This window comes from Sturnus vulgaris, chromosome 12, assembly GCF_052056855.1.
Source record: "Sturnus vulgaris isolate bStuVul1 chromosome 12, bStuVul1.hap1, whole genome shotgun sequence".
Lineage (NCBI taxonomy): Eukaryota > Metazoa > Chordata > Aves > Passeriformes > Sturnidae > Sturnus > Sturnus vulgaris.
Genome location: NC_142254.1, coordinates 2,921,118 through 2,945,129, shown reverse-complemented (window position 1 = coordinate 2,945,129; position 24,012 = coordinate 2,921,118). Strand labels below are relative to the sequence as shown.

Sequence of the window (24,012 nt, the reverse complement as noted above, 5' to 3'; positions counted from 1 at the left end):
GCGCTGGGGGTAAAACCAGCCCGTCAATGGACGGTATTTTCACCGTACAGCCGCACAAGCAGCGGTCCCGCACAGGTGCCCGGGGAGCGCTGCGCCGTGACTGGGACACCGCTATTCCCTCATACTGGAGGTACAGCCGGGAGCTCTGCGTGTTCCCCGGGGCTCCCGGCCTTAGCTCCGGCCCCGGCCTTAGCTCCAGCTCCGGCTCCAGCTCCGGCCCCGGCCCCGGCCCCGGCCCCGGCCCCGGCCCCGGCCCCGGCCCCGGCCCCAGCCCCAGCCCCAGCCCCAGCCGCCGCCGCGCCCGTGCAGGGACCCGCAGGCCGCTCCTCCCCGTCTGGCGCGGCACGGAGGGAATCCCAGGGCGGAGGGAGGGGAGGGGGCCGGGCCGGGCCGGCCGGGGCGGGGCGGCCGCAGGAGGCCGCGCCGCCGATATAAGAGCGGAAGCGGCGGCGTGAGCTTTGCTCGCCTTGCTCGGTTCATCCCGCCTTCCCTGCTAGTCCCGCGGAGATGGCGCTGTCCGGCGACCCCCATTTCAAGAAGCTGGTGGAGTGGCACAAGGCCAACTCTTCCAAGCTCGTCCTGAGGCAGCTCTTCGAGGCCGACAAAGATCGCTTCCAGAAGTTCAGGTGAGGCCGGGCGGCCCCGCGGGCCCTGCAGCTGCCGTGCCCGGGCGGTTGCCGCGTATGAGGCCCGGGGCCGCGGCCGCGCTGGGCGGGAGGGGCGCGGTGCGGCCGGGCCCGGGCGGGCAGGGCTGGCGTGGCCCCGCTCCGCTCGCTCGCTCCCCCCGCGCAGGAACGGGGCCGGCACGGAGCGGATGGCGCACGACCCGCGGTGCCGTGCCCGCCACGGTGGGGCCGCGCCGGGCGGTGCGAGGCCGATGGCGGCCCCGGCACATGGGCCAGCAGTGCCGCCGGGGGCCTGGGCCGGGGGCGGAGGGAGCTCCTCGCCGCGCCGCCTGCCCTTGACTCATCCTTGCAGCAGGGTACGTGCCGGGCAGCACAGCGCCCGCTGCGCTCGCACAGCCGCACTGTGGGGCGGCATTCGCAGCCTCTCGCACTCCGTGCTTAGTCATGATAAGCTCCGCGATAGAATCGCGAGGGGCCGCGCATCTCGGTGAGCCCCCTCCGCCCGCCCCACCCTGCCCTGAGACGGGCGGCGGGGTTGGTGGGGAGGTTTAGCCCTCCTTCGCCTCACGCCATCGCTGCTCCAGAAAATGCCTCGCAGCGCGTAGAGGAGGAAGTAACAAGTGGAAGCATCGTGATACCGTTCAGCGCCTTCATCTTGTAAAGTGGGACGCGTATTTTCTGTACGCTGGAGACCATGCTGAGAAGGCGCGTGTATGGTTACGTTGTTGTACTATAGCAGTAGTCGGAAAAAGTCTAATATTAGAGACGCATCCCAGATTTGAGTTTTAAAGTGTGCTTGAGTAATACAGATAAACTGATCCTCCGTTCTAGGGTGTTGTGATAAGACTTGTTGCGTGCATTAAGCTTTTCATTGCTGTCCTGCGTAAAGGGATTTTTTCCCCTTCTTTTGAGCTCATTAGAAAAATCTTACATTGTAATTTAAGACTGTATTTGAAGTCCTGCATATCAGTATATGAGAGATAAAACATCATTTGTCTCGATGGAAAAAGTATGCTAAATTTTTGGAGTACTGCCTTCACCTGGCCCTTTTAACAGTACTTTTTATATTGTTAAGAAATTAATCAGTAATATCTTATTAAATCTGCTAGATCCTCACTAATAGACTTAGTTGTCATTGCAAGTTTTCCTTATCTGCAGTATTTTTTAGTGAAATGGTCTTTACTGAGGTTATTTATTTCAAATAGCTCCCCTAATTCATGTCCTTTTGTGCTGCCCGTAAGTAAACAGTTGAAGTGTCTTAGGATTAAGATAGACGAAGTAAACTTTTCTTTTAATTATTTCTGTCCTGTTTCCTGATAAGCAATCTCATTCTAGTCTAGGAGAACTTCCTCATAGCAAAGTACAATTACAGAGCTGAGTACAGCTCACTGGTACTCTTACCAGTGCTGGCCACTCTGAGCCAGATCAGCAGGAGGATGGTAGTTAATATCTCTTGGAAACTTAAGTAGTCTGGAGGTTTGGCCACATGGCTCTGTGTAGTTTTCAACTTCCCTCATGTGAAATTAAGGCTCATGAGTATCTTTCAATTCTGCTAGATGTTGTTGTAAAATCATTGACTCCCTTCCTTTAGAAGGAAAAGGAATTTCTACCCAGGTGAAAGCACTTCCTGATACTGGTTCTGGAGAAATTTCCACTGATGTGGATAGCTTTTAATCTGAGTATTTTATATCTGGGCACAAGTATCTATTTAATATTATTTTAAGAGCCTTACACTCACTCACTAAATCATATCAAGTATATATAGAGGAGATCCTTTCTTCCTCTTGTCCTTTTTTTTTTTTTCTTTCTAGTTCAGAATTTGTATATCCTATTTTCCTGATAAGGAGTGTAGTCACACCTGTAAGAGATCTTTGCCTCCTTTGCCATCCAAGGTGGTAAGGTGAGGTCGGGTAGGAACAGGAGTTCTTATCAGTGTAGGTTCTTCACTGGAAACTGCTGGTTTTGAAAGGAAAGAACAGATTATGATGCAGCCATCATAAAACTCAGCAGGTAAGAGACAGCTGGCTGTTGACAAAGGTATCCCTGATGCAGATAGCAAGTGCAGTAATGACACTCTGCTGCTTGGCTTGTCCATTATCAAGGATAAGAGCCACCAGTGTAAATGGACAATGTGATGGGAGATGAAATCATGGAGATGCTGCAGGTTGAGGGCTGCATCACTTACAAGTGGCTGTGGCTTACGTGACAAGGCTCTTGTCCCCCCCCGAGCAGCAGTGCCACGAGCTGCTGCATTGCAGAGTGGGTATTTGGGCAGAACACAGCTCAGCTGCAGGTTTGGGGCTTCTGCTAAAGAAAGGGTGGATGGATTTCTTTTGGAAAGGGCTTAACACAGGATTACACTGTACACCCTGTGCTCCACCTTGTGTGTGGGAAGTTAAATCTGGTAGCCATTACTTGATTTGGTTTTGCCTGAAAAGTCTTGGGTAGCACATTTCTGCACTTTCTTCAAATGAACAGTGGCTTTGAATCCAGTCATAATTTCATGAGATGTTTTGTCTTCTAGGTCTAGTGATGTTGATTTCATTCATATATGTAAAATAATAAATTGTAGGTGGAAGACATGTCAAGTAAACATGAAATGTCTTTGTGGATAGAACACTGGGAGAAGCTATCATCTGTAGGTTTAATGTAGACGGAGAATTTCAAGAGTTCTGCTTCTCTAAACTGGAGAAGTGTTAGTGTGCTAATGATGTTGATGTATCATTAGTGAAATGTGTTCAAGTCTGAGATGTCTGTAAATAAATTGCATCAAATATCAAAGACTTGTTCTTATTTTTCTTTTGTGCTGTATCTATGAGTAACAATTGTGGTGGGTGAGCCAAACCAGTCCTTCCATTAGCTAGGTGTGTTCCAGAGATCCTAGTGCTGGGTGATCAGGGTTTCAGGATTACAGTTGGCAGCCTGCTGAAGAGACGGGTGCTTAACAGCACTCACACTGCTTTTCCTTGCTTGTCTGTGTTCTCACTTATTAAAGAAATATGGTTCTAAGGCTGTACTTGAAAATCCCTTCCTGTCTTTATTCACTTGTATACTTTAAGATGATAAAAAAGATGTTGCTGTTGATGAACAGTTAATGGACTTAACAGTAAGTGAAACCACTGAAATGTTAAGGCCTTGCTGGTTATTACTGTTATTGCAAGTTCAGCTCCATTCTTCCTTTGAAGACTCTTGCCTGCTCTGTCATGTTATGTATGAATAACAATTATGCTGTTGTGTGTCCCTGTGAAGTCTCTGGCATATGTGGTGGCTAAAATAAGAGCATGTTTCTGTGCTCAGGTATTGAGATAGAAAAAGCAGGTGAGACAATGAACAAGGCAGAAGCACTGAGAATTTAAATTTAGGTGGATGCAATTTCCACCTAAAATTAGAGGGTGTGTGTGGAGCAACAGGGAAAGATGTGCTTTTATCAAAGACTGACTTACAGAATTCAGCTCTTCAGTTAGAGTAATAGTATAGATTCGTTTGGAAATGATTGCAGAGAAGAAATTAATAAAAAGCCAATATTGTAAAGGACTAGTGGAACTATAGAACCTATCATAGACACAAGGATAGTAAATACAAATGCACTCACTTGGTTTCTGCTGGGCTACCATTTCTGTGTTTCCTCTCAGCTGTGAACCTACAAGCACCTGTATTCTGAAGGGTTAGGCTGTAGCTTGCAGATCATTTGTTAAATAATTTGGATACCTCCACTGAATCAATGAAGACTGCAAGACTAAACTATGAACAAATGGGGTTTAATTCTGCATAGTAGTTGACAATGTTTCTGTTCATGATGTTATATAGATTTTAAAATTAGACTTGTTTGAGACTCTGTATTGAAGAATGACAAGACCTGTAGGACTACAATTTATTTTTTCAGCAGCAGAAGAACGTGACAAACTCTTTACTGATCATACATTAGGAAAAAGCTGAGTATTGCTAGAGATGCTGGTGGCTGAAGGGAAATAGTATGTGATTGTCCAATTATGCATCAAATATACTTCATTGTATCTGGGTTTTCACAAGCAGAAAGTGAACACTGTAATTCATACTGTTACCGTTGTCTTGTTTAAATCAGTCACCCCTCAGGAATATGCAATTAAACAACCTGTTGGTTTTGACAGTTTGACCCTGAATACTGACCATGGGGATATCTTACTGGATTACTCCAAGAACCTGGTTACAGAAGAAGTGATGAAAATGCTGGTGGAACTGGTAATATTTAAAATCTTGCATTAATAAACAAAATAGCTATTGCCTACAACTCACTATTCTAGCACTGTTTATAAACATGAGCTAGCATATAAGTTAAAAGGCATCTGTTTACAAATCTTGGCAGGATTCAAATTCTTGCATTGTCATCTAGCCCCGAGTTAAAAAGCCATTTTCAATGCATATCTGCATTAAAATACTTCCTTTTAAAAAGGAGAAACAATTTCTTTTACCTAGAATCTAGTTGATCTTTTACTCTATCATAATTTGTTTCCCTGTTTTGTGTTAAATGTTCATACTCTAATGTAGCTGGACCTTCATAATGCGTGTTGACTTCCACTATTTTAAGAGGAATCTATATTTACCTTTCTCAGGCAAAGTCAAGGGGTGTGGAAAGTGCCAGAGAGCGCATGTTTAGTGGAGAGAAGATCAACTTCACTGAGGTAAGGCTATTTCTGTCCATGGTTCTTTCCACTTTAGTTGTGCCTGTGTATTATGGTTGTTTATGCTTTGTGTAAGCAAAGTCTTCAAAAAACTTATTTTAAATACTCCTTTGAAATCCTGAGTGGTTGTGATGCTTGCTGCACTACTTAGAGAAAATTTTGCAGATCTTACTAAAAAAACCCTCCTTCCTTCAGTACATCTTATTTTAGAGATTTTGGTGTTATTTTTTTTTTCTTCTCTTCCCTCTTTTGTGGAGAGGAAGATGAGTTAGACCTTGCAAAGGGCAAGGAGCAGAGTATTGCATTGCAGGTATCCCTTACCTTATCCCTGGTTAGTGTTCATAAAGCTTAGTAAACTGCCTAAAGGGTGTGAGGGAGGATTGAGTAAGACCACCTGCTTTGGGCTGTGATGCTGCTTGTCTTTGGGCACATTGAACAGGTAAGACTATAAACAGTCTTGGGAAATTAGCCATGTATTTCAGTAGGAGGATGAGTACCTTCCCCTTTTTGTAAATCTGAAGGTTGTATTTATGGTTAAATCTTTACTAAAATATATAGAAAGCTAACTATACTTTTTCTGATATTAAAAATAGGATGAAAACTGGGAACTCAACAGTACAGTGGGTTTGATTAGTCTGCATTTAAAATTAAGGCTACTTAGTATGTTTGAGGCAAATTCAGAGAAACCAGTATTTCCTTTGACTTGGCTATAGAATGATTTAGCTATTGCACAAACTGTTTGCTTAAAGTAACTCAGCTGTTGGACATTGTATTGTTTGGAATGATTCATGTTTGTAAAAAGACACAGAAACAGTTTCACTGCAGGAATGGCTCCTGTTCTTTTGTATTAATGCCTTCAATTTGTAGATAGAGCTACTGAAAAAAGAAAGCAGGGAAAGAGGGTGAGGATCTTAAATCTGTCTGGAGGGTTGTTTTGTCTGATATTGCCTGTCACTGTTCATCTCTGACTGCATACTATGGAGTTGTTCTTCATTGTGTATTGAGAGCAGGTGTAGCAGTTGAAGTCTCAGAAGGGTGCAATTTTCACAGAAAGCACCTAAACACAATATCAAACTCTAATGTGTTTTGGTTTCTGCTGCTAGCTCCCTCTTCTCCTACAGTCTTGATACCACTTCGTGTATCTTACAAGTCTAGAAACACCTCTTATTAGGCTGTTTTTCAATTAATTCTTTCCAATTCAGAAGTCGACTTAGATGGAGTTTGCCTAATTTTTCTGTTTGTATAGAATATCAGATCAGGTTGGTTTAGCTCTGGAATAGGAGCATGTGGACAATGTGAAAGTGTCAGATGTTAAGCAGGATGCTGTCAGACAACATGAATAAACCTAATGCAATAAGACATAAGGGAGTTTCTTGACGGCAAGAACTGACTAGCCCACTGCTCTTGATCTGCTTTAGAACATTCTTTGGATATTTGTCTGAAGTATTTTAGACTTGTCTGTATTTGGTGCTGCAGGCATTGGCTGCATGTTGTGTGCTTATGTGGAAGTTCTTTATAGTGCACCCATGTGTGCCACTGCCAGGTGTTTGTCCCAGATGAGTTAAAACTTGGAACTTTATGGTACAAGGAGCATTACAAGGTAACTCATCTGACCACTCATCATGGGACAGTCTTCATAGCCTGCATGGTATTTAGAGAGTACTTCTGCTTAACCATAGAGATCAGGTCAAGAAGGCCTGCTCTTGATTAGACAAAGCATCCTTCAAGCTGATAGCAAGCAGTACTTACCAAATACCATTCCATGGCTGAGTGCTGCAAAAAAAAAAATCTGTTCACCCCAAATTTGAGTGGGTATGCTTTAATTAGCAAGTGAAAGAGGTTTTTTTGTATTCCAAGGCAGTAACCACAAACTCAGTGATTTTTGTATTAGCATTTGGTATTTAAATCATAACTTGGCAGTTCACGTTGTCTGTGTTGTCTTTGTTTCACGGTGCCTCTTGTAGTAGTAAAGAACAGTGAGGTAGAGCAGACTAATTCTTAAATTTGTTCATTAGTATTGACTAATTCTTTCATTCTGGATTATGACTGTTAAGCTCTTAAAGAGCCAAACCACAGGCCAGATTTCAGTGCTTTGACTTATGTGTAACTGTGAAGAAGTAACATAAAATTGTGCATGCTACAAGATTTTTGTTTTCTAGCACAACCACTACCTACACATTTGGTGTGAAAGCATTGAGGCAACATTTAATTGTGGGCAGTGGATAGAGGGATGTGATTGTCAAGTGTTTAAATTATTTGTCTCTTCATATAAGAAATAGGCTACTTAGGATAATTGAGAAAATGCCTGAGAAAATAACTTCAGCTGCTTGTTGTAATTGATTTTTTTAGTATTGTCATCAATAAGAAATGATTTCATTTTTGTATACCTAAAACATGCCAAAATATCACTGCATTATGAATATTGCTGAACTCTGAACGTCAATCTCTAAATGCTTTTAAAGGGATTTTGAGCCTTTTTTCCCCAAGTAAACTATTACTTTGCATATTGTGCTGTGGTAAGCCCCCTGCATTGAGTCACTGAAGTGAGAGGGTGATTGAGGTAGCTGCTGCTGTGTATGCACACACACTGAAAATACTGCTCTACTAATCCCAGCTAATCTAAAGGATTTTCAAGTCTTGATGATTGTACTGCCTTCTGGATGAGGCATCTGAGGCCCAGGGTGTAACTTGGAAAGAGCCTCATCTTGGTATTTTCCCCTTGTTTCAGAACCGAGCTGTGCTTCACATTGCTCTGAGGAATCGCTCCAATGTGCCAATCCTTGTGGATGGGAAGGATGTTGTTCCAGAAGTAAACAAAGTGTTGGACAAAATGAAACACTTCTGCCAGGTATAGTGCCACCATAGCTTATTTTTTATACATTTGTTCTATTCACAGCCAGGTTCTTACATGTGGATTGTGAAGTGTTGGTTGTTGACTGGTTCACATGAATTATTGTGTCCTTCTTTGAGGTTTACAATAGTTCTGGCTCAAGCATGGCGCTGGAGCTGATTTTCATTCACCTTTTTTCCCCCCTCTGTTTCCAGTTGGATTTTTCTTTAATGGGCTCTCTAGATTTTGCTCTTTCAGCAGTAATCTTGTATGTACTTTGGAAGTCTTGTAAATCATTAAGTACCATTCAAATATTGCTTTATTTCTTGCTAATTTTTCAACTAATTGGCTGCACCAGGTAGAAACTGCCTCTTAACATTTGTGTAAAACCGAGAGAGCAGTGGAAGTTCCTAGCTCAATTGCAATTTGATTATATTCTATTTAAATATTTCCTTTAGGTCAAATTACTTTGATTCTATTCTGTTTGCAGAATAGCCACCTGGATAGTTTGAATGCCTTTTAAACAAGGCTGTGAGGACCTGGACCTGCTTGGTTGCTGTTGTGAGGAGTCTTACCCAGGGGGTAGTGCCCTGTTTCACTGCCACCTCATACTTCTAACCTACGCAGAATGTGCTTGCATATGTTATTGATGATAAATGCCAAACCTACAATAACTGACACCAATTGGTGTGAATTTGGTACCTTCCTCATATGCTATGAGAATTGAATGGCCATGGATATTCTGTGGTGTCTGCCACTGTAGAATTTCTAGCTGATGAAGGTTTTGATAGTGCCAAACAAGAGTTTTGACTGGTGCCATCCTCTTGGTTGCTCTATGGTTTCAATTATCAGAACCTGTGAATCACTTTCATGCAGATGTATCTTCTCTGCAAAATACACGTCATGTTAAGTAATTTATTTGAAAATATTAACAAAGATGCTGGTTTCAGTTGACTTAGCAGATGGGACTTTAAGACTGTGGCAATATTATCTATGGATTACAGGAATGCTGTTACTAAAAATGGATTTGCTGTTTGGAAAAAAGAAAAGCTTAAACATTTGTAGTGCAGGAGAGCAAGTATCAGCATAATGAAGTTCTATGTAGAAAAATTGCTTTAGAATTGGGGAATATACTTGGAAGTATACTCATGATACCAGAAAGACTGCTTTTGTGATTGGAACAGATTGAATGTATAGGTGGTAGAGGATAGACAAAATTCAATGTATAGTTTGTTATTTAATAATTGTAATTTTGTTTTGGAACTTTCAGTGATGCTTAAAGAACAGGAATAGAGCGGGAACTTGTACCATGTGCTGTTAAGGTGCAGCCCAGAAATAAATCCTAATGCAAAGCATATTTGCAAGAGAAGCTTTTAGAATGTTTGGTTTGCCAATAAACCTTTTATCTCAGTGGTTTTATTCATACTGTCTTCTACTTTAGTTAGTGAAGCTCTTTCTAATGAAAGACACTTGAAATATTGCTTCAGCTTCAAATATTTATTGCACATGGTTTAATGCCCAAGATTTTTTCGTTTTTGGATAGATGTCTCTTGCCTTAGCAACCACTGTAAATGCTACAGCAGTCCACACAGAAAGAGGAGAGTTTCAATTTCATGAAGTGTTTGATGTTGTGTTATTTTTACTTCTATCTTGGTGCAGTGTCTAGCTAAGCAGGTAGCTCTGAGTGTAGGCCTTAATGTCTAGAGGCTTAAATGCTGTCTTTTGCAGCTTTCTGCAACCCTACCTGAAAACAAAGCCTGTTACCTGGGTTAGCATCAGTAGCTTTAGTGAAAATATAAAATGGTCATTGTCTTTTTTTTTTTTTTTTTTGCCACAGAGGGTCCGCAGTGGTGAATGGAAAGGCTACACTGGAAAGGCAATCACTGATGTGGTCAATATTGGGATCGGTGGCTCTGACTTGGTAAGCCCTTGACTTCTGTACACCCTGACCATCTTTGTGTATACAGTTACAGTGAGAATAAAATCTAATTGTGGCTTCTGTCCAGGGCCCTCTGATGGTAACTGAAGCCTTGAAACCGTATTCCAAGGGTGGCCCTCGTGTTTGGTTTGTATCCAACATTGATGGTACTCATATAGCCAAAACCCTGGCTGAACTCAAACCAGACACTACTCTCTTCATCATTGCATCAAAGGTATGTCTGATACAAGCACTGCCCATAAAGAATTCAGTCAGAAGGGAGGGCTGTCAGCAGGAATAGCTAGATCAGGGTCTTCCAGTGTGGATTATTCTGAACAGGCCTGTTGTGATTTTCTAAACTTGCAGTACAAGGTTGTCTTGCTGCTGAAATACTTGGGGATCTGTAAGTCAAGTGCTGAGAATTACTTAACCTAAATAAAATACACGAACCATTTCATGTTGTCTGGGGTTTATTTCTCAGTCAATGCAAGTTTTAGCTTTATTCCCAAAAGTTTGTTTTCCTGCACTTCTCTGTAGGTGGAGTGTAGGATCCAATGTAGTTATTTCTTTGAAATTCTGGATATTATTTCATTCCTAAAGGACTTCTTATGAGTGTACTTTTTAAGTTTTCTGGTTTTTTGCATTAATGAATTGCAAGTACTTTAAGAATCTCCATTTTATAGGGTAGTCACAAAATACCTTCACCTAAATAACTTAAAAGCTGAGTTCCTTGAGCACTATAAATACTAAGCTGCTTTACTTAAAGAGGTAAAGATAGTCTGCTGGTACTTCATAAGATGACACCTATTTCTGATTACAGACTGAATAGCTGCCTTTAAGTCTTGCCTTGCTGAGAACTTATTCTGTAAGCAGTAATTGCCAGCAGCCCTGTCCTGCTGAGGAATGCTTGTGTCTGAGCTGAGGAAAGAGGTGGAGACACACTTCATGGTTATGTAACTTGGGTCGCCTTCATTTGTAAAGCACAGCAGAACCTTTCTGCTGTTGGAGACAATCTGCAACAAATGAACATGTGCTGGCCATGCTCTGCACAGTGCTCATTATCTTATCTTGGCACTGCTGCAGCCGGGCAACAGCTTATGGAGTAATAAGGAAACTGCATAAAGTAATACTAATGGTCACTTGGGATAATTGAGTCCAGGGATCACGGTTCAAAGGCTTAGAAAACTGCCAGATTGAAAAAGTAACACTTGAGTTTGTTTGCCAGACTGTAGTTAGATAATTGGATATACTTGGAAGAGGATGAATGGCATTTTTTTCTTTCCATAACAGGCTTATGTTTCATAATGAAATATTTCTGGAGATGGATGAGAGTAGGATGAATCTAGTGTTTGCCCTTAAAGCTAAATTTTGATGGCTGAGTAAATCAGAATGGTTGTAGATACTTGCAAAACTGCATGACTGAACTTCTATGCACACTTCATGAAGCAGGAAAATGCTTTCCTCTAATCAGCAAAAGAAAAATTATGACAAGAGTCTTGGTAGAAATTAGTGTTCTTCCACGAAAAAGTAGGAATTGAAGAACAATAGAACTATGAAAGTCCTGCTGGGTTATCCTACTTAGATATTCAGTTAGTTGGTTTTTTCAGTTGAACAGTAAAACTTTAATTTTTCAGTAAAAGACTGAAGTAGCTAACTTTAGTCACAAAGTTTTGCAGAACAGTTTGGAGAGTGGGAAGGCAGGAGATAGAGAATAGTTATTCCAATTTCAGATACATACTAGTTTACGACTAGATGGGTAAATCTAGCTATATTAGTGTTTACTGGATTCATAAGCTTGCTTTTTTCTGTAATCTGGCAGCAGCTGTGCATTATGAACCCCTAGAATCACTCTGCTCTGGTTATCTGAACATGTGGTGCTTTAGTAAACTGAAGTTGTCTCCATTTTAAGAACACTGTTTTACTTATTTGCTTGTTTTCCACTGTGCAGACTTTCACCACGCAGGAAACCATCACCAATGCAGAAACGGCCAAAGAGTGGTTCTTGCGTGCTGCTAATGATGTAAGTCTGAGATGTGTAGCTGAAGTAACAGAATGCAGCAGTTTTTGTTGTGCAATTTCTTCCTGGTCATTCTGTGTGCTTTGGAGCAGAGCCAGTAACTGTCCAAACATAGCAAATTATGTAGTTAGATCATTTTAGTGCTTTGTTAATGATGGACTGTTTTTGTCCAAACAAAGTGATAACCCACTCGTTTCCCATTATAGATGGTTCTCATGCATTGTTCTCCAAATCTTGCCTGTTAGGTAATAGAGTGTAGTGTTTGCCTTAGAGCTAAGCAATAAGTTGGTAGAACTACTGGTAATGAAAATACAAGAGTAGTGCATGTGGTGCTACCTTTAAATTATTGCCAAATCTTTAAAAACTAGAAATGAAACTATGGTTGGAATGAAACACTGACATTTCTATGGCAGATGGCTGTGCCATGAATAGCAACCTTGTATTTGGCTCATTCTCTCCTATTTCTAACTCTTAAAAAAAAAAAGAAAAGGCAATTACTCCCTGTTCAGGTAATTAAGGTAGTCTGTAACCTGTTCCAGTCAGGGTAGCTGTACTCTAATTTGAAAGCTGGGTTTTGAAATTCTTCCTTGCACTACTGTTCAGACAATTATCTTTGTTTACAAGAACGCCTTCTAAAAGACTGAAGTCTGAATCTGGAGCTTGACATTTATCATTAATTCTGGTAGTCTTGTTTTTTTGCCCCTGGCTGTGAGGGCAGTGGGTGTACATGGAGCTCCATCTGCTCCAGAGCTGTGGTGGTGTCCAGGCTGGTGACAGACTCTGAAGGAGAGGGTGTGCCCCTCTCTGGAGGGAATGCTGCTGGAGGGCTTGATGGGATTATCATCAGAATGTTCTCTTTGGGTATGCTGCCAAATCCCACACTGAATGTGAATAAGATGATTTCAAATTAGTAACAACTGATGACAGTCAACAGCATTTTGTTTAAATGGTAGCAGATCAGCTTTATAACTAGAAATGAAAATAGTTAACATTCTAGATCTAACTATGTGTTTGTTTTTATTAAGCCTTCAGCTGTGGCCAAGCATTTTGTTGCCTTGTCTACCAATGCTGTAAGTATAGTCAATCTAGTAAATTTTTCCTATGTACCTTTAAGGCAGTCTCACCTTAAAATCTAGTAAGGAAGCCTATCCTTTAAGATGCTTGAATACCAAATTTTAGCATCCCTGTTGAAGGGAGGCCTTTTTCTTCTACTCAAAGTAATGGAAACACTGAGGATATTGAACTATACTAAGACTGGACTTTGATTATAGATATATGCTTTTTCTGCTAGAGCTCTAAATGTGAAATCAAGTGCTCTTGTGCTTGAAATGACTTGTTATTAATGAGTGTTACCTCTAATTGCCTAAGTTGTGTGTGAATGCAGTTACATAAACGTTATTCTGAACTCCAGGTAAGAGCTGAAATAGTGCAGGCAGTTTGAAAATGCTTATGATGAGCACACTCTGTGGTACTTCATGTAAAAGTATGAAGCAGAGAGACTGGCAGCAATTAGAAGAACACTGTGGTCATTGGCAGGCTGCCAGGGACTGACATTATGGTACTGGTAAATGTAAACTGAATGTCAGGCCAGCTTTAACTATATGGCCACTTAGATTCATCAGAAAATGAATGTATGTCATTGAGTTTTAAAAGTGAGTAGTGATAGCTATTTGTGGAAATGAAAATGTAATTTTTATGCTATGCATTTTTTAAAATAGATGTAGGATTTTTTATTTAATAGATACCAAACTTGTATTTGCTTGCTTGGTATAAAGTTTTTTATGACTGTTGGTTTTACTTATGGTGTTTTTTTAATGTTTATTTTAGCCTAAAGTTAAAGACTTTGGAATTGACCCAGAGAACATGTTTGAGTTTTGGGATGTAAGTAAATGTCTGATATTATGTGGTAGATGTTAACTGTTAGCTTTTTCTGAAGCAAGTAAGAGGATTCCAACTAGATGTCTGGAAACTGCAGAAGCAGCAACTCCTAAATGATAGGAGCTGTATTCAGTGCACTGAAGTACCTGAAAACCCTTAACTAAAGGCAAATTGAGAACTCTTGCCCATTCTGTTAAAATCTTTCAGTCAAAGGTCTGCAGAGGAGTTTTCCATGTTCTTAGATGTCCAATCAGCTGTTGAGTAACAGGAGATAGTCTTGGCTTATTACTCTAAGCAAGTAGTTATTATAAGCTGTGACATTTGCCTGTTGGTGTCTATGGTATATAACCTAGGCCTGGTAAAGGTCAGACATCAGAAATGGGAGCCTGATTGGAGATTTTGCAGCAGATGCATATTTTAAGTATACTGCCCTTAGTCTTGGTCCTTATACTTAATTAGAAACAGATTAGTATGTCTCATTGACTAGTTGCCTGACAAATGAGCTGCTGTTCAGAAGTTATTTGGAATGTTACCTTTCCCAAGTGTCAGAATTTTTGCTGAAGCAGGCTTTCCCTGTAGAGAAGCAGTACTATGAAAGCAGTTATACAAGCTGCAAATTTGGGATTTGGAAGTGAACTGGAATCAAACTATACTTAACAGATGTTATAAAAATTGGACAAGTAAGATAACTTCAGACTCTCAAAAAAGGCATTCTTTAGGGTGCACTGTGAAGTGCAGGTTCCCTTGACTATGCCAAATATGTACAGTCAACTGTCACCAGAAAGAGTATTGATTTTTGCTAGGAACAGTCTAAGCACTGTTCTATGCTGCTGTTTTCAAATGGTTTGAATGTAAAAGCTTTGCACTTCTCTATCTCAACCATTTCTTGTTTGCAGTGGGTTGGTGGCCGCTATTCCCTGTGGTCTGCTATTGGTCTCTCCATTGCCCTGCATATTGGTAGGTATTCCTGTGATGCCACCATGCCAAGAATTGCTCTGTTTGCTTCATGAATGTGACTATGGAGTGCATTAACCGTAGTGGATTGTGAATCAGATTTGGGGTAAATAGTATTTGCCTGCTTACTCTGAGTGATTGGATGTGGGCGCTAAAAAGCAATCTGCAATGTAATGGAAATGTTGGTATTTTAGTACTGCAAATAGGATTTTGGAAATTACCCCGTACTTGGGGACAAACAGTCAAATTGCATTGCTTTAGTCACATAGCCAAAAGTGCCTGAGTTTTTTTAAAGCTGTGTTGGTGTTGAAAATCAGACCTTGCAACTGACATTCCCAAGCTTGAAGTAGAGTATTTAGTATCTGTGAGTATACACACAAACACCAAAGTCCTGTCTTCAGTTCTGCATATGAGCTCTGTTTAGCATTCTTAACTATGTCTTTCTGCTATTAATTCCTTTTGTTCCCAGTACTTAGTCTAGGCTGTAGGGCCTGATGATTACATTTATTCCCTCATTAGTGCTTTCAGCTGTTTAAAGTCTAAAGCTATAGTGTAATTTATTTTTCTAGGCAAAAGCTAGAAGTCCCTTATACTGGGGTTTGAAGAATAACATAGGGTTTGGGTTTTTTGGAATTATATGAATAGGAGTCTTCATGTGTAGAAAAATCTATTATAAGAGCAAAATAAACTTACTGTTTCGTCTACAATAAACTGTTCATTGCTGCTGTCAGACAGATTTGGTGCTGACTGCTGACATGCCAGCTTATCTGCACTTCTTCCTCTTAGACATCTCAACTCTCACAGCTGGCCTCTGACCACAGGTAGAGCTGCTGCTTTGAGTCCAAACACTTCACCTCCCAATTGTTATGTAAGAATCAGGATTTCTGTTTTTGCAGGAAAGGCTAGCTTTAGTGAAACTATTCATTTGGGAAAGTGAATGGAGATTTAAATACCCTAACAACATAGCAAAGAAAGCTCAGGTGAATTGTTGAGAGAACATGGAGGGGAGGGGTAACCTTTTTCTTTCAGAATATCTTATTAGAGCTGTTTTCCTACACCAGTGCAGAAATCCCTTGCCCTGTTTTTTTTGGGGGGATGTGTTGCCCGCTGGCTGTGATTAAGTGTTCAAAACTGCTAAAAACTGTGGCCTCAAAGCAGGCTCTGTATTAAAGGCCTCTGTTTTCCTTCTTGTTGCTCATTTTGCCTGAATGGGGATTTTTAGGCAAAGGTTTTGGAATTATGTTTCATGAAGTTGGACTTGCTCTGAAGTTTGGGCTTTAAGCATAAGTGAATGTCTTACTTCTGGGATGCAAAATTCAGAAGTTTAAGTGCAGCTTTAAACTCAATTAGTAGTTGGCAGCCTTGCTGCGTAAAGGAATCAAAACTGTTTCACAGTTTTCTCTATAAGAAAAGTCAAGTTTGAGTTGTAATAGTAGCTACAAACTGACCTCTTTCCATTGTTAGGTTTTGACAACTTTGAGAGTCTGCTTGCAGGAGCCCACTGGATGGTGAGTGTGGGATGTCCATTTCAGATTTGTTCCTCTTTGAGCTGTTAGTAAGGAAATGGAAGGCAGGTTGATTTCTAAAGTTCAGCTCCCCGTGTCCTCATCAATGATGTTAAAATGAAAGTTGGTGGGAAGCTCTCACTGGATCAACACAACAATAAAAACAATATAGGAGTTGGGAGGGATGGCAGTTGCTTTATGAGAAGTGTAACTTCCCTTTGTGTCCCGCAGGACAAGCACTTCCACACTGCCCCCCTGGAGAAGAACGTGCCGGTTCTGCTGGCCATGCTGGGGGTGTGGTACATCAACTGCTACGGCTGTGAGACCCACGCCCTGCTGCCCTATGACCAGTACATGCACCGCTTCGCTGCCTACTTCCAGCAGGTAGGGCTCCCACAGCATGGCTTCCAGCCAGGAGGGGACAAGGTTCTGCCCTGGTCACCATGTGAATGCGTGTCAGATAAAACTGCACTCACTTAACGCGTGTAGTCAATTGCCTAAAGAGACTGGTGCCAAGAATCGATTTCAGCTTGTTTCTGCACTTAAAGACGTTTTCCTCATACCTCTATCTAAATGCCCATAAATCAAGCGGCTGTATCCCTGATGCTTAGAAAATTTCTATGAACAAGCACTATTTATTGTAGCTGAAGTATGTGTGGAAATGTGTACTGATGCTGAGTGATCCTGCCCTTCCCTTCTTTAGGGTGATATGGAGTCTAATGGCAAATACATTACCAAGAAAGGCTCTCGTGTGGACTACAGCACTGGCCCTATTGTGTGGGGAGAGCCTGGCACCAATGGGCAGCATGCTTTCTACCAGCTCATTCACCAAGGTAAATAAACTGTTCAATACCTTGTCCTGGAATTCAAGTCTGGCTACAGAGCTGCATGAGTCAGCAGAGTTTGCACTGTTTAGAGGTTGGACTCTTATCTAACCTAACATCACATTGCTATGGGGCTTTAATTAGTGGCTTGTGAAGGCTACAAGATGCAGGTTTTAACTGCAATAAGGAGGTCAAATAAAGCTGAATGTACTGAGCTGTATGTTACTTCCCCCTGCTGCAAATAATAATACCCTTCTAAAAAGCTTTTAAAAATGACTGAGTCTGCCATTAACTCTGAAAATGGGGTGAAAAGTGAAGGTTTTCTAAGACTTACCTGCTGCAGGGTTATTTATCTGGCTTTTTTTTTTTTTTTTTTGCAGGAACTCGCATGATTCCCTGTGACTTCCTGATCCCAGTGCAGACCCAGCACCCCATCAGAAATGGCTTGCATCACAAGGTACATTCTTTGTCAGGGCACCATATTTCTTGTGGCTCAAGGCACTGAAGCTTACTTGATGTTCTTTTGTGTGATACTTCTAAGTGTCCCTTCAAAACTATACACAAAAGCTCTGTCAACATTCACAACGTATTTAAAAATACCTAAATTATAATTGCAAATTATATGTAATATGTAATGCAGTGGTATGTTTATTGAAGCAACTGCAGTGACAGCTTGAGGCAGCTCAGTGGTGTTTCCTGTGGGTCTACTGAAGCTGGAAAGAGTTGAGCAATTAAGTATTTAAAAGTCCTTGAAGAATTGTAAGGAATGTAGTTCTTGGAGAGTAGGAAGAAACAATTTCTCAGACCTGATGTGACGCCATCTCTGATAAAGCTTTCAGGTATTTAATTCTAGGACAAAACTTGGTCAATCAGTTTGAGGGGATGACCTGCACAGATGTTTTTAACCTGTCCAGTTTTTAGCTTATCATCTGACTAAGGATTTTCAATGAACTAAGACTTTTCTTAACTTCCAAAGGCAAAAACATGTTCAGGTTAACTATTTACTGCATACTTCACAAAAAGCATCTTTACTCACTGAATTTCCATCTTGTCATAATTTCAGATTACAAGGGCTATTTGAATTGTGTAATAGTAATTTTTTTGTCTAATAAGACCAAATACAGGTGAAAATTTAGAGTATGACTTGACAAAAGAAGGGGAAAAAGGTTCCATTTGACTGTAAAAAACTTATTGTATCTTCAGGTAGGACAAAACCACAGATAAATTTGCAGGCTAACATTAGACAGAGCAATAAGTTAAAACCTTGCACTGCATTGGTGTATGGTAAGCTGTGGGGATTTTCTGGCATTCGGATGAGTAAATGCATCTTAGCTGGTTACCTTTGCACCTGGTCTTCCATGAGATGGTATAGCAGGAGATAAAATCATAGATTATACTGAGTGAAAGGGTTGTGTGAAGTCCTGGCTCCTCTGGTGCTATTGGGAGACTTGCTGCCAGCTTCAGCAGGAGCAGGATTCTGCAGAACTGTCCTGGATGTCGTTGGATACATGTACTTAAGAACAGTAACTAAGTCTCCTGGCACTCTGAGGAAAGAAGCAATAGCTAAAATGGCTGCATATTTCACTGACACAGTGTTAAAACTGACTTGTAAGTTTAGATTAAGTCTTAGTGTGGGTTCAAGCACCAGGTACCACTATTCCAGCTATGCAAATGGTAACTTGTGTTTATTGCTACCTGCTAGATCCTTTTGGCCAACTTCCTTGCTCAGACGGAGGCCTTGATGAAAGGGAAGACGGCTGACGAGGCTCGCAAGGAGCTTCAGGCGGCTGGGCTGAGCGGAGAGGCTCTGGAGAAGCTCCTTCCCCACAAGGTACCCGGGCTCGGGGGGTGCCGTGGCTGTGAGGGCTGTGCTGGGGGCGGCTGGGATGGGGTGGCACCGATGGCACCTTGGCAGGGCACTTGGAGCAGGCTGTGAGCAGCACTTTGACCCTGAAACCTTAGCTCGTGTCTCCTGGACCACCTCCATCTCAGCACTGCCCTGGGCTGGTGACTTTTGGGTTATTTCTTGTAGCCCATAGTAGCCGGCAATGGTGCTTAGAGACACATTTTCTATTGTGTTTGTAAAAAAAACATGGGAATGATACAATTTTATGGTTGAAGGCCTTTAAAGCTTTCAGGACTTTGTATTTGCTGCTAATGCAAATAGTCTAGTGTGAACTCTAAAGGAGATAAAACCTGCAAGTTTCTGGTGGAAGTGCTACAACATACTAGGTGATATTGTAACTCTTGTTTTGAAAGGTCTTTGAGGGAAATCGACCAACCAACTCCATCGTGTTTACAAAACTCAACCCCTTCACCCTGGGAGCCATCATTGGTAAGTAAATACATTTCTCATCTGTGAATGCTAATGAAAACTTTCTGATCAAGTTTATTGATAAATTTCTTTCTGCTTATAGCCATGTATGAGCACAAGATATTTGTTCAAGGAGTCGTCTGGGACATTAACAGTTATGACCAGTGGGGGTAAGTTTCCTTCATTTGTTTCATGTGTACTTCTTGACAGATTTTTGAATCTATCATGAGTTAGAGAAAAGACAATCAAAAGGGTTTTATACTTGGAGCATAAGTTATGGTTATGGGATAGCTTTAAATGAAAACAGATTTCTGGGGATAGGTTTCCATGCCATAATGCATTATGCATAGGTTAGCCATGCACAATGACTTGTAGATAGCAATTTTGACTAATGACCTCTGAATTTAGAAAAACACTATGAATGTAAAAAAGATGCAGTAGTGAGAAAGATAGTCAAGCAGGCTGAACATATGCTCTGAGAACTAGGAAGGAAAATATTTTCCCTATAGTGTGTGAGAAAAGTGTTATTTTACCTCTAGATTAGTAGACAGTTTGAGTGACATCTGTGGAGCAAAAGATTGATTACCTCTAATTTTCTTATGCTGGAGAGACAACATTCCTGGCAGAGGTCTGTGCATGCAGCATGGTTTCATGCAGGCTTCATCTGTGACTGAGGGCTGTGCTGGAGCTCCATGTGTGCAGCAGCAGCTTGGAGAAGTCTGTCACTGTGTCACATAAAAGTTTAATTAGGAGCTAATCAGGTTCTTTCATCTGTAGTAATATGAACTGTAAACATACTGTGTGTAGTCTTAGGTAGAGAGATTGGGAAATAAGATTTTTCAGGTGCAGCCTGCTTATGCTGTGAGGGGTTGTTTTAAACAGCACATATGTTCTACAGGTGTAGAATATCAGCTTACACTAAGCTACCTTAGTCTTTGTATGTGTTCTTTGGTGCTGTGCTACCCCACAGCATGTTGTATAACTACTGTAGCAGAACCTGAAAATAGAAGACTGTCTAGTACAAGCTGATGTCTGCTATAAATTCTGAAATCAGGAGTGTGGTAGGAATAAGTACAGCTTTTATTGCCCCACATGAAATTCCAGGATAGCATCCAAAACTGGAATGTGGGGATGCTGTAGAACCAGCCTAGTTTCTTGCAGCTGTTGCAATAGCCCAGGTTCTTAGAGGTGAGGCTGTAATTCCTGATAGGTGCTGGGGGTGCTTCCAGGCTGCAGCTCAGCAGATCATTGTTTGGGTGACACAAATCAGTGTTCTGAGCACTGCATGCTCAATAGTGAGCAGGAGCCAATTGAATGCATTCTGCACTGGGGCAGGCTGCATAACACAAGTGAACACTGAGGTGAAAAGACTGCTTAACTTTTAAAACAAAATATTCACTTAGACATCCTGTAATTTGTGCTGTGTGCTCAGCTAATGAGCTATGAGAACTCCAGTTTTTCATGAACGACACTGAGTTGAATACTTTGTCAGTAATTTTTGAGGGATTAAACCATCATAGTGTTCACTGGGAAGTTACTTTTTGCTGGCATTTATTTTTTTAATATCAATGGCTTATTATAAATACTGTAAATACTTAGTACTAACACTGTTTTCTTTTCCTGCTTTTGTAAACGCAGAGTTGAGCTTGGAAAACAACTTGCCAAGAAAATTGAGCCTGAACTGGAGTCAGATGCTCCAGTGACATCTCATGATAGTTCAACAAATGGGCTGATCAATTTCATCAAAAAACACAGAGCTTGAAATTAAATACTTGGAGGACGTCGACAATCTCACCATGGAGTACCCAAATCTGTTGTAGTTGTGCTTTTTTTAGCCACTTTTAACAAAAATAGCACTTTACAGATGTAGCTCTCTTCACTTGTTGCAGTTCATCTTGTTGCGTCAAGTGTTACAAATGAAACTAGTTTTGTGAAACCCTGAGATTCTATAGTTGCTTTCTATTTCTGTGGCTGTTAATCTGTAAAGTGCAGCTGATATATTCCTCAATTCTTACCCCTCAACTTCCTTAAAGATGGTCACCTACTGATACTAGAAAATAAAAGGTATGATGGATGAGTAAAACTTCTTCACTTTATCTTCAAAGTGCAGCCCTAGTAACATTTGCCTCACTCACTGTGTAGGGTCCTCTGAAGCCAAGTAAGCCGACTTTTGTCGTTTTGGACTGGCTCTGCTGTATGCTGGAAACTAGAATGTGCTTAAAGAATCAAACCTACAGCTGTAGGTTGTTCGGTTACATTTCATCCCTTTTGAGCAAGATACAGACTTTTTTCCCCCCCAGTGCTACTGTGAAAATGCAAGTTTATTGATGTATGGTGAAAGGTTTCCTGTTTTATCTGTAAGCTATGTGCACAGCTTTCCCAAAAGGGAGTTCCTGAAGAGACAGTGATATCTTAACAGTTTTCCAGAGTTTGTGAAGTAGAAGCTTGTAATCACTTGGAGAAGAAATTGGTTTTGGTATCCTCCAGGGGCGATTTCTCACTGTTTAATCAGCATCACTGTCTCACAACAATAATGAAAAAAATAGAGAAACCTGTTGTCAATAAGTTGTTGATCCTGTTTTGTTCTCTACTATTGTTAACCTCTTTGCTAGCAAACTGGCATGCTCTGGCTATTGTTCTGTAACACCTTTAATAAAGGTAAGACACAAGCATTGAAAGGAAACTTTGGTTCTCATACCCCCCAGTGCTGACTCCACTGTGTGAGCTGGGACCCCTTAGTGCCCATCTGTGTGTGGCTTCGCTGCAGGGGGCTGCTGGGCTGAACCTCTGCTGTGGCCCCTCCATGGTGCTTCACCATCCAGCTGCTAGGCTAAGCCTCGGGCGGCTGGAGCAGTATTTCCATGTGCAGCATGGTCAGGAGCAGACCCCGCTAGAGCGAAGCGCGCAGTTGTCACGTTGGCTTTGCCCCGGCTCCCGCCATGCTCAGTCCCGCCCGCTGCGCTCCCGCTCCCTCCCTGAGCGGCCATGGCCGCGCGCAGGGCGCCCCCTGCCGGCGCGGCCCTCAGCGCCAGCCCAACGCGTTCCGCTGCCGTGAGGGGAAGGAGCGAGAATGGCGTGAGGGGACCGTGCCCGCACTGCCGGCCTCGGGCTCACACCGTGAGGGGAAGGAGTGAGAATGGCGTGAGGGGACCGTGCCCGCACTGCCGGCCTCGGGCTCACACCGTGAGGGGAAGGAGCGAGAATGGCGTGAGGGGACCGTGCCCGCACTGCGCCGAGGGCTGCTCTGTGCCATAAGGCCGGGGGCCTGCGGGCAAACACAGCATCCAAGCGGTAAAGAGGCTGCTTTTCCCTGCGCTGGTTGAGGAGGCCACAAGTAATGTACAAGGGAGGGTCCATGGCTGCATTTCGAAGATGAGCTGGTATAAAACCCACGTATGGTTTAAGACCCTGCTGTCAGTGACAGGAAGTTTTTGTGGCCTTTGGGTCTTTACTATTCTCTTACAGGGACTCAGTGCTATTTTCCGACCCTGACGCGTCCTGTGGGGTAACACAGCTGCTTTGTGACCCATTCTTGAGCTCCACTGGCCTGGTTTAGATCTTTCCATTTAATATCAAGCCCCAGCATTCTTGCAAGAATAAAAGTGACTTCTGCATAAACTGTGCTCTGGTAATGAGAAATTCCAACTCATTCAAGTATATCTGGGAAATGGTAATGGGCATGGCTAAGGTGTGATAAAACTGTTGTCATATAGAAGAGAGAATGAAGGGTAATGATGTGTCAGAAGCTAGCAGAAACTTGTCCTATCCCTAAAATGGCACACAATACCTAATCCTCAATCCCATCCATTACCTATAAGACCTATTCCATGTGAAAGCCTCTCAGAAAATACTGAGTGGAGGTGCTTCAGTCAATGTAAGTTAAGTTGATGATATATTTTATGCTTGCAATGCTGATTTAACAATCTAATCATAATAGCATCTCAGTGTCAAAATTCATGAATGTATTTTAGGAGTTCTTGAGAAGGTAATTACTGTATTCATGGGAAAAATCTAATACTTAAAGAAAATTATGCTAAATTCATATTGTATTCCCACTGGACATGTACTTAATATAGATTGTGTGGGTTTGAGTTTAGGGGAGGGATATGTTTGTATAGCAGTTAATCTAAAAAGACTGTCTTAAAAGAAATATGCCTGTGAAGGTGTCTTCCAGTCTTTTTGTTTAAAGAGGATTTGGCAGGAATAATCAATGAGTGATCCCTTTTGGCCAAGTCACAGTGATTTGATCTACTGGGACTGTTCTAATTTCCAAACTCTGCTGAGTTTCTGCAGACTTCTTGAGCTTAGGCTGAAACCTTGAAGGAGGATAAGATAAATAAAATTCCTAATTTTATTTATTTTATATCTGTGGTTCCCAAACTATACCAAGAACTTCAGTTGAACCTGTTGCTGTTATGGAGGAATAAAAAGCACTTGTAGATCTGCAGTGGTAGTGCTGCAGTGCTCAGATCATGAGTGTGTATTGAT

At 41.8% G+C, this 24,012-nt stretch overlaps 1 protein-coding gene across 1 annotated transcript; it reads left to right on the top strand.

Moving 5' to 3' along the window:
* The first annotated feature begins 446 nt into the window (after nucleotides 1-446).
* GPI (glucose-6-phosphate isomerase) lies at nucleotides 447-22,207 on the top strand. Its single transcript, XM_014881793.2, has 18 exons — nucleotides 447-626; nucleotides 4,754-4,844; nucleotides 5,216-5,284; nucleotides 8,013-8,132; nucleotides 9,952-10,035; nucleotides 10,121-10,267; nucleotides 11,981-12,052; nucleotides 13,075-13,119; nucleotides 13,877-13,930; nucleotides 14,824-14,884; nucleotides 16,346-16,389; nucleotides 16,618-16,770; nucleotides 17,090-17,219; nucleotides 17,591-17,667; nucleotides 18,913-19,041; nucleotides 19,470-19,545; nucleotides 19,628-19,694; nucleotides 21,163-22,207. The coding sequence occupies exons 1-18, from the start codon at nucleotides 508-510 to the stop codon at nucleotides 21,284-21,286; spliced, it is 1,662 nt and encodes a 553-aa protein (XP_014737279.2). The 5' UTR covers nucleotides 447-507; the 3' UTR covers nucleotides 21,287-22,207.
* The last annotated feature ends 1,805 nt before the right edge of the window (nucleotides 22,208-24,012 follow it).

Excerpts from the sequence above, each read along its gene's own strand:
- GPI (XM_014881793.2), top strand. The coding sequence starts at position 508 with ATGGCGCTGTCCGGCGACCCCCATTTCAAGAAGCTGGTGGAGTGGCAC. Across the intron at positions 13,931-14,823 it reads ACATGTTTGAGTTTTGGGAT|TGGGTTGGTGGCCGCTATTC; the intron begins GTAAGTAAATGT and ends TCTTGTTTGCAG. Across the intron at positions 17,220-17,590 it reads CTACCAGCTCATTCACCAAG|GAACTCGCATGATTCCCTGT; the intron begins GTAAATAAACTG and ends TTTTTTTTGCAG.